General features: G+C 43.2%; 1 protein-coding gene across 1 annotated transcript; it reads right to left on the reverse strand.

Annotated features, from left to right (window-relative positions):
- Positions 1-1,334: 1,334 nt before the first annotated feature.
- Positions 1,335-8,313, reverse strand: LOC140241747 (uncharacterized). The gene is made up of 4 exons (XM_072321497.1): positions 6,544-8,313; positions 4,230-4,989; positions 3,991-4,151; positions 1,335-3,954 (listed from the first exon to the last, which is right to left on the reverse strand). Exons 1-4 carry the CDS (start codon positions 8,228-8,230, stop codon positions 3,323-3,325), a joined length of 3,240 nt encoding a protein of 1,079 aa, XP_072177598.1. The 5' UTR covers positions 8,231-8,313; the 3' UTR covers positions 1,335-3,322.
- Positions 8,314-11,150: the final 2,837 nt, after the last annotated feature.

Raw genomic sequence — 11,150 nt, forward strand, 5'->3', positions numbered from 1 at the left:
CATTTTTACCACATAATTATTTACCTCTGCCATTTTTACCGCTGCCATTTTTACCGCTGCCATTTTTACCTCTGCCATTTTTACCGCTGCCATTTTTACCGCTGCCATTTTTACCTCTGCCATTTTTACCCCTGCCATTTTTACCCCTGCCATTTTTACCTCTGCCATTTTTACCTCTGCCATTTTTACCTCTGCCATTTTTACCCCTGCCATTTTTACTCCTGCCATTTTTACCCCTGCCATTTTTACCTCTGCCATTTTTACCTCTGCCATTTTTACCTCTGCCATTTTTACCCCTGCCATTTTTACCTCTGCCATTTTTACACCGAACCGCGCCCCCATCCCTTAATTTCCTAAGCGAAAAAATATAGCTACAAACTGCCGTTTTTGGACTGTACAATGTCAAAATTTTAAAGCTCGCTTGTTCGCTCGCTCGCATTTAATCGTCGTGCCATTCTCCTGATGTTGCTGACGGGTAAACATTTGATAATTCCTCTTTTGCTCCCGCTCTTCAAAGAGCGAGGATGTGTTGAGCATCCCAGCTTTTGACAGTCTTCCAAACTTTTGGTATTTCAGGTCAACTCGATTACAGTGACCTGATACAATGGCTCAAATATAAGTCTGCACTGAAAACTTGCTCAATCTTTGCAATGGCTCGTACTTGGTTAAATTGTTAGGAACAGGTTTACAATGATTTAAGAAACCGATGAGAAATTGGACAGTAATCCAGACATGTAGGATTTAACTGGGATGCCTTTGGCATAACCGAATCTTATTGTAAATAATGTATATGTGTTCTTTATATAACCATTAAAGGAAGCTATATATTTCCTTTAAAGACAGTTGTCTTTATAGTTATCGATCAGCAGTCATGGTAGTGAATTTATTTAATCACTCTTTGCTGGTGAGCATAGTATGTGATGGTGAGTGTAAATGAAAGTGTTTCACCATGCTATATGTGTGAATGAATTGGTGTGCATGTGTGTAGTTGTGATTGAGTGATATTGATGTTGTTTGATGTTGCATGTATGTGAAACCTTCCAGTAGACCGAAAGGTGGGGATATGTATTATTTTGAGTGTTAGTGTATGTTAACATAATATCACATACACATAACAATAAGCCCAACAAAAATTCTTCCGCTGCGTGTTAAATCTGTTAAATGAAAGATCCTCCCCCACCCTAAAAGTTTCGGCGCTACACACTGAAGAGTGTACCGGTACCATACCCCATGTCAAGATCAAGCACAGTAGGAGACAATACAGCACTCGGAGACAGAAAGGGTATTAGTGAATGAATAGTCGAAGAATGGAACCCGAGTTTAGCCCAGCCGTGGATTGAGATAGTTAAGCCGTGAAGCTTGTTTATTCGATCTGTGAATAGATCAAAACCGTAAACAAAGAAAATATTAGCACCTTGTTGCTAATACACATGCAGTAACTTGGACATGTGAATCACATGTAATACTCAGGCATGCCTTGTACACTGAACTTGGACTTCTGAATCACATGTACATTATTCATGCACGTCTTGTACACTATACATTTGTATATGATTAAATCTTTGCATTGCCTGACATGCATATAGATTCAAAAACTTCTCTTGTTGTCACTGTCTCTTATTACCTTCATAGTATATTGTATGTGTATTGTACATGTACACTTCATCTGGATTTATACCTGTCACATATTGAAAAGCGACTAATAAATCACCATGTTTCTGTTACATAGGGAATCTCAATTGAACATGCACCTTGAATGCTTGGAGTTTGCTACTATACACTTGTATGCTAGATGTATGCTTGCTGTATGTGGGAGTTTGCTACTACAAAGTACACTTGTATGCCAACATTACAGATTCTTTCTGTCTTATTGAATGAGCTTTGTATAATATGTAATACACTGACTCATTGTGCTCATTTACTGTGTACACATGCAGATTAATCTGAGCACTTTATTTTGCACTCTTGCACTGTACTTAGCCGTGTTGTGCATATCCTGTCTAATTTGTACTTCTGCACAAACATGTAATTTTGTACAAATACAACATGTGTTATCACCCCTTTAACTCTCAGTGACTTTGCTTCATACACTTGCAGTCACAAATCATACGGATATGAAACAGAACTTACACTGTACATACAACTGTATGTGAAAGTCAAACCACCTGTACTTATTCTTACATGTTATATGTCAAACATCACTTGCATCTACACTCTGATTGTACTGTAGACACTCATAATCTCACTTTGAGCTCGGTAATTTATGCTGAATATACTCAATGTAACACCTTACAACAAATCTACAACCTGAATTTCTGCATTTGCTTAGCACTATATTGTACACTCAACATTGTTACCTCCATACCATGGATTCTAGTTCCACTCCAGAAATGCAAATTAAACCTTACAGCACACCATTGAGTAGATTCTTACACTTTAGATTCCACTTTAGGCACTACAAACACTGTATGAACTGCTGTCATTAAGCACAGTTCTGTAATTACCTTACAATTTGTCTTGCAATACAAACACCCACACTGATGCATGTCGATAAATCATACACAAAGAACCTATTAACGTGTGGTGACCTTTTCCCACTATCAACTCTATTCACCAACAACTTTGTCTCTTTGAACATTATTGACATTTATATAACACTAAATCTGTCTTAATGTCAATTTCTGTCACAACTGTATCTTCACACAACCACCACATCAGGTTGATGAAATGACATTACACATAGTTCATAAATTCCTGGCATTACATGCCTTGACATGAACGTGCATTACATGAACATGCACCAATGTTCACGTGCAATACCTGTGTAACCACGTATGTACCACGTTGCAACTCACCAGTACGCATGCAACAAATTCAACACTGTAACTGAGTTCAAATGAGTTCATAAGTTCGCTCAAGCATACTCTTATTTGCTTTCTTTCAGTTTTTAATGTTCATTTCACATTTTCCGGTATTTACTTACTCCTGTAGCGGGACTAAACTTGACTTGCATGAGTCTTCTGCAGAAACGGGCGAGTCAGCATTCGCATCCCATAACGCGACCAGTCTTCACGTTGACACGGTCAGCTGCTAACTAACTGAATGGCACAACCAAATTAGAAACTGCGCGAAACGTGACAAATGACAACTTTCACTCACTGCGCATGTCGTCTATGGTGTCCTCAAATTACAAATAAGGCAAACTCAAACGCAAACTTTCCTAACCAGAATCAAAACCCGCTTCGCTCCGCGAGACATCCTCCCCACCCAATGAGGAAATCTCTCCTCATGATCGCTTAACACTGAATTTATCACAAACAAATCACTCGTCGTATCCCTCAGCTGGGTAGATCACCGCGATCTTCGTAACTGGACGTCGATACTCAGCAGTTGGCGTTTTCACCTTCACATTGCGCACCTTACCATCCGGTCCCGGGTAGACTTGGATAACGCGGGCGATGGTCCATTTCCCTCGAACCGCGTTCGCGTCAGCCATCATCGCGACGTCGTCGACACGTACGTTGCGGCGATCGACGTGCCATTTCTGTCGCGGTGCTAACAACGGAAGAACGTCTCTCGTCCAGCGATGCCAGAATGTGTCGACAATTCTCTGAATGAATTCGACACGATGCCTCGGATTTCTCGTTTCCCGGAACGGCCCTTGAGCGACGTCGCTAGATGCACGCCCCAACAGCATATCATTGGGACATAGGTAGTTGCCGTCATCGGGTTCGGTCGGAATCCTGCCAATCGGTCGCTGATTCACAAGGTTGGCGACCTCCAGCAGGCACGTATACAGCTCGAACGGTGTCAAGATCTGCTCCCCAATTGCCCTCTTCAGAGCATACTTGCAGCTTTTAACCAGCGACTCTGCACTGCCATTCTGATGGGGGGCAGCGGGTGTCGTGAATGTCCATTCCGTGCCTTTCTCTGCACAGAATTCTCGTAGCTCCTCTTTAGACCAGCCTATTACCATGTCTCGTAGTTCACGCTGTGCACCAATGAACTGAGTTCCATTGTCGCTTAGGATTTTCCCTGGCTGGCCCCTTATAGCGAAGAATCGCCGCAGCACTTGCAGGAATTCCATCGTGGAACAGTCTGTTGCAAGCTCAAGGTGGACGGCCCTTGAGTTTAAGCATGTGAACAGGACGCCGTAGTTTTTTGCAGTCTTGTTACGTCCTACCCTCACTTGGAAAGGACCAAAATAGTCACATGCCGTGTAGTGAAATGGCGGCGTATGTGGAGATAGCCTCTCGGTAGGCAGGTCTGCCATTTCCTGGGTCTCAGTCTTGTGGTCGAATGCTCGGCAAACTGTACATCTGAACTTAACTGTTTTTGCCAAATTATGCCCTTTCAGAATCCAGTATCTGCGTCGAGCCTTAGCAGTCGTTACAGCCACTCCATTGTGACCGCTCTCATGGAAATGCCGTGTAATCAGGGTAGATATCCAATGCCCGTATGGAAGTAGCACTGGATGCCTCATTTCAAATGACATTTCAGCCTTGTTTACTCTGCCCCCTACTCTGATTATGCCTGTTTCGTCTGTGTATGGGCTGAGGGTCTTTAATTCTCCCTTGACGACTCTGGCCTTCATTGACTGCTGGGTTTTCTGGATCAGGAAATTCTCTCCCTTCTGCAGGTCATCAGGTGTCAAAGTGCAATCTGTGTCTTTCTCACTCTCGTCAGTTTCTCCTTTGCACTTTGCTTTCAGCTTTCTCAGGAACCTCAGCACATATGACGTCACCCGGATCAATTTTCTCCAGCTGGAGAATTTGGCACAGTCTATAACATCTTCATCTGGTGGTTGGGAGATGTTTAGAACTGACTGATCTTTTCTCATTTCCTTCTCCATTTCAGGCATCTTTTCCTCTGCCTTGCCTTCTTCAGGCCAGTCTGACATAGGCTCACGAAGGAAGTCAGGTCCGTGTTGCCATCTGGCGGTCAGCTGATCTGCATCTAGTCCTCTCGACAGGTCATCTGCTACGTTAACTTCTCCAGGGATATGACGCCACTTACTCGGGTCAGTAGCAGTCTGGATTTCACCAACTCGGACAGCGACAAACATCTTGTAACTCCTGGCCTTACTCTTTATCCAAGATAGTGTTATCATGCTGTCAGTCATGAAGATAACATTGGCCAGCTCCATTGACATCTCAGTTCTGATTGCTGTGTACAACCTGCTTGCAAGTACCGCTGCTTGTAGTTCAAGCCTTGGGATAGTCAACTGTTTCAGCGGTGCCACCCTAGACTTTGCTGTCACAAACCGCACCTCGTACCTCGCCTCGTCTACCTCCCATCTGAGATACGCACATGCTCCGAATGCCTCCATAGATGCATCACAGAAAATGCAAAGAGTTGGCTTGCCTCTGGCGTGAGCTGGTGTCAGACATCTCTCAAATCTGACATTTGTCAGCTTTTCCATTTCATGGAACAGCTTTCTCCATTCTGTCTGACTCTCCTCGGGTAGTTCATCATCCCAGTTCAAGCCTTTCTCCCATAGCCTCTGCAGTCCGATCTTCGCTCGTATCACTATGGGGGTTGCAAATCCAATGGGATCGAAGATACGTGCAACTTGGCTAAGGATGCTCCTCTTTGTCATCTTGATTGCTTGAATTGCATCCTCATTCAGTTTGACTTTGTATGAGAATGTGTCTGAGTCATTTTCCCATACCACACCCAAGACTTTCTCATCAGTGATCGTCTTCAGTAATTTGGGCTTTTTGTCATTCCCATCATGTTCTCTGGAGAGCTCCTTGTTTGATCTCCATCCCTTTACTTTGAACCCTCCATCAGCCAGTACTTTATCGATGCTTCTGCTCAGCTCCTCTGCCTCTGTCACTGTCGGCACCGATGCACAGATGTCATCCATGTAAGTATCAAGCATGATGGTTGATGCTGCTTTCGGAAACATCTTAGCGCCTTCCTCCGCTGTCTTCCGCAATGCCGTCTGTGCCATAGCTGGGGATGGCTTATCACCGAAAGTGACAACTCTCATGATATAGACATCTGGCTGCTTATCCTGGTTCAAATTCCTCCACAGAAAGCGGTGGACGTGCTGGTCCCTTTCAGGTATCATCACTCTGTGGTACATCTTGGATATATCTGCGCAGAGTGCCACCTCGTGTTCCCTGAATCTCATCAGTACACCAAACAGTCTGTTCAGCAGATCGGGACCCTTCATCCAGTAGTCGTTAAGCGAGTGTCCCTGGTAGGAGGCGGATGAGTTGAATACGATTCGGATGGGGGTACTCTGCTTCTCCGGTCGAACGACCGCATGATGCGCAATGTAGTGCACTGGGCCTTCATACGATCGCACTTCATCCTTTGACAGCTTTCTGGCAAATTTCATTTCAACCATCTCCTGGATCTGTCTGTCATATGCGTCTGCATGGTTGGGATTTTTTGCCAGTTTCCTCTCAGTAGCATATAGCATTCTCTCAGCCTGGGCCTTGTTATCCGGCAGAAGATCCGGCTCCTTTTGCCATGGATAGGGAACGAGCCACTGCTTGCCGACCTTCTGACAGGAATCACTGATTAGCTTACTCTCATCCATTTCCTGTCTACTCAGTCCGTCTGGTTGGTACTGGCTGGGACTATGACAAACTCCCATCGACTCTGTTGTCCAAAAATCTTTCAAGTCCACAGCATCTGTAACCATCACATTCAAAACTGTGCTTTTGGCAGCCTGATGATCCGGGTCAGCTCCAAATACCACCCATCCCAGGGGGGTATGTCTGGCTACCAAATTTCCTTTCTGCCTGGTTTCTCCTGTGTGCAGCTTAGCATGATCAATTCCAACCAAGACATCAATCGATCCGCTGCTACGATGTAGACAGTTCTGTCCCAGGTTGAATGTCTTGCACAAGTCATCTGTCTGGACTTGTACTACGTCATCATTGATGGAATCCAGTCCGACAGCCGACACTCTGTACACTCTGTTGTCATCGAGAGATCGCAGTCTTAATCGGTAGATCTTCGTCTGGACCTCTTCAGTGACACAGCCAACTTTCGTGATGTTGATGGATATCGGCTTTCCCTTTAATCCTAGGTTTTCTGCAACTGATCGTCTGACAAGGCTAATTTGTGCACCAGAATCCAGTAGACAGTTAGCTGAGTAGCTCTGGTCCTTGGAACCCATCATAGTAACTGTCACAACAGGCAGAAGGGCTGTTTTCCCTGAAACACTTGCCACTATCTCACGGGCTATTTCTTTGTGCAGCAGAGGATGATGAAAGGATGTGCACTGTTCTCCATTCAATTTCTCTGTGCACCTCTTCCGTCGCTTGCAAGTTTTCATGTTGTGATCCCTGCCTGCTCTCTTCAAGCAACTGTAGCATGCATGATTGTCTTTCATCATTTGGAACCTCTCGGGCTGACTCTTTGACAGAAGCTTCTTACACTGGTCTACCCAGTGATCAGATGATTTGCAAATCCAGCACTTGTGGTCCGCCTGTTTGCCTGACTTATCCTCTTCAGCAATGTGACTAACTGAAGCACTGGATCGTTTGTCTTTCTGTTGAGTGGAAGACCGTGCATCTCGAAGAGGGGCTGATGCTCTTAATCTCATCTTCATTTCCCCACTCATCCAGGTTCGCAGTGCCTCAAAGGTAGCCTCCTGTCTATCCCTCTGTAGATAGCGGAACCAAACCTTGCGATCATTGCTGGTCATCTTTCTTTCCACCAGTGCCAGCATATGGCTGTTATCCATATCTCCCGTTCTCCCCACTTCCTTCAGTGTGTTGTAACTTCTCATTACAATGTGCACAAGATCGCAGAATCTTGCATCATCTCCCTCTTTGAGTGGGGGGAACCGCTCCATTTCATCCACGATTACATCTGCTACGAGCCTTGGATCGCCGTATATGGAGTCCAGCAATGCCCATGCTTCATCATAGTCATTTCCTATCCCTCTGATTAGCTCCAAAGGCTTACCGTGTAATGCTGTACGAAGGATGGCCATCGCGTCCCGTTTACTGTATCGGTCTATCAAATGGTGAAAGTCCGATTTGAACGTAGAGTACACTCTCACGTCTCCGCTGAAATGTGGCAGTTTGGGCCGCTCTACCTGTACTCTGAATGCAGACTCTACTTGTGGACTGTTAGATTCATCTGGTCTTTCAGGTGAGGCTACATTGCTGCTATCATTTACAGCCGGTTGTGTCTCAGCTCTCTCAGATGCCTCACTTGCTTTTGCCTTGATGCAATCCTTCGCCTTTATCTGCATATCCATGAAGTTTGACTGACACTCTTCCAACCAAGTGCCCTCTTTGAGAAACTGCTCGTCATCCTCGATGATCTCACAGTAGGCTTCATGTTTCTCCTCTAAGTCCTTATACGCTAACTCCAGACTCTGTAAGGACTCGGTGACCTCGTCAAGATTCCTGTTGCTGTCCAGCAATTTCTGCAAGGCATTCAATAATCGGGTCAGCTTTGCCTTGGCAGTCCTCCTCTTGATCTTGAGGTCCTTCTCTTTCTGTTCTGCACTCATGACTGCATGCAGTGTTCCCTCTGTCTCCTATTCCAGGTCAGCTAGGAATCGAAGATGAATAGTCGAAGAATGGAACCCGAGTTTAGCCCAGCCGTGGATTGAGATAGTTAAGCCGTGAAGCTTGTTTATTCGATCTGTGAATAGATCAAAACCGTAAACAAAGAAAATATTAGCACCTTGTTGCTAATACACATGCAGTAACTTGGACATGTGAATCACATGTAATACTCAGGCATGCCTTGTACACTGAACTTGGACTTCTGAATCACATGTACATTATTCATGCACGTCTTGTACACTATACATTTGTATATGATTAAATCTTTGCATTGCCTGACATGCATATAGATTCAAAAACTTCTCTTGTTGTCACTGTCTCTTATTACCTTCATAGTATATTGTATGTGTATTGTACATGTACACTTCATCTGGATTTATACCTGTCACATATTGAAAAGCGACTAATAAATCACCATGTTTCTGTTACATAGGGAATCTCAATTGAACATGCACCTTGAATGCTTGGAGTTTGCTACTATACACTTGTATGCTAGATGTATGCTTGCTGTATGTGGGAGTTTGCTACTACAAAGTACACTTGTATGCCAACATTACAGATTCTTTCTGTCTTATTGAATGAGCTTTGTATAATATGTAATACACTGACTCATTGTGCTCATTTACTGTGTACACATGCAGATTAATCTGAGCACTTTATTTTGCACTCTTGCACTGTACTTAGCCGTGTTGTGCATATCCTGTCTAATTTGTACTTCTGCACAAACATGTAATTTTGTACAAATACAACATGTGTTATCACCCCTTTAACTCTCAGTGACTTTGCTTCATACACTTGCAGTCACAAATCATACGGATATGAAACAGAACTTACACTGTACATACAACTGTATGTGAAAGTCAAACCACCTGTACTTATTCTTACATGTTATATGTCAAACATCACTTGCATCTACACTCTGATTGTACTGTAGACACTCATAATCTCACTTTGAGCTCGGTAATTTATGCTGAATATACTCAATGTAACACCTTACAACAAATCTACAACCTGAATTTCTGCATTTGCTTAGCACTATATTGTACACTCAACATTGTTACCTCCATACCATGGATTCTAGTTCCACTCCAGAAATGCAAATTAAACCTTACAGCACACCATTGAGTAGATTCTTACACTTTAGATTCCACTTTAGGCACTACAAACACTGTATGAACTGCTGTCATTAAGCACAGTTCTGTAATTACCTTACAATTTGTCTTGCAATACAAACACCCACACTGATGCATGTCGATAAATCATACACAAAGAACCTATTAACGTGTGGTGACCTTTTCCCACTATCAACTCTATTCACCAACAACTTTGTCTCTTTGAACATTATTGACATTTATATAACACTAAATCTGTCTTAATGTCAATTTCTGTCACAACTGTATCTTCACACAACCACCACATCAGGTTGATGAAATGACATTACACATAGTTCATAAATTCCTGGCATTACATGCCTTGACATGAACGTGCATTACATGAACATGCACCAATGTTCACGTGCAATACCTGTGTAACCACGTATGTACCACGTTGCAACTCACCAGTACGCATGCAACAAATTCAACACTGTAACTGAGTTCAAATGAGTTCATAAGTTCGCTCAAGCATACTCTTATTTGCTTTCTTTCAGTTTTTAATGTTCATTTCACATTTTCCGGTATTTACTTACTCCTGTAGCGGGACTAAACTTGACTTGCATGAGTCTTCTGCAGAAACGGGCGAGTCAGCATTCGCATCCCATAACGCGACCAGTCTTCACGTTGACACGGTCAGCTGCTAACTAACTGAATGGCACAACCAAATTAGAAACTGCGCGAAACGTGACAAATGACAACTTTCACTCACTGCGCATGTCGTCTATGGTGTCCTCAAATTACAAATAAGGCAAACTCAAACGCAAACTTTCCTAACCAGAATCAAAACCCGCTTCGCTCCGCGAGACATCGAAAATCTTCTTTGCTAAAATCCTCTGTAGGATAATAATGATAATATTGGATGTCCTATTTTCGATTAATACAAGGAAATATTGGACTCGCTAAGCAAAATACTGGACTCGTCTTCCACTCACTCGTCCAATATTTGTGCATAGCTCGTCCAATATTTCCTTGTATTAATCTCAAGGCCATCCAATAAATAGCCCACCAAAGTTGGATTACCTTTTATCTTTTTCTTTTTTGTACGCACTGTATGTTATTTCACGCTTGTTTGGAACTTGCTCAAAGTGAGAATGACTACCTTCGTTGTGTGTGCATCGTATAGGGATGAGAAGTTGCATTTTAATGTATGCACACCAAATTTAGAAATTCTACTTGAAAATCAGATAGCAACTGCACTTGTCTGTGTATTGTCAAGACAATGACAATTCCATGATAACAAACAACCGGTATCGTTCACCATGCGTGCGGACTGCGGTGTCATGGGCAATAAATATTTAGACTGACAGTTTGTCTTTAAAGATCCTATCTTTGCTTTGATGTAACTGCCGCCAGCTCTCATACATCATAATAACTTCATTTGTGACTGTTGTCATTTTTAAAAAGATTATTCGTAGCCAAGCTCAAAGTTACGATTAGCAGAGTGGAGGAC

The sequence above is a fragment of the Diadema setosum genome, chromosome 18 (genome assembly GCF_964275005.1).
Source record: "Diadema setosum chromosome 18, eeDiaSeto1, whole genome shotgun sequence".
NCBI classification, from domain to species: domain Eukaryota; kingdom Metazoa; phylum Echinodermata; class Echinoidea; order Diadematoida; family Diadematidae; genus Diadema; species Diadema setosum.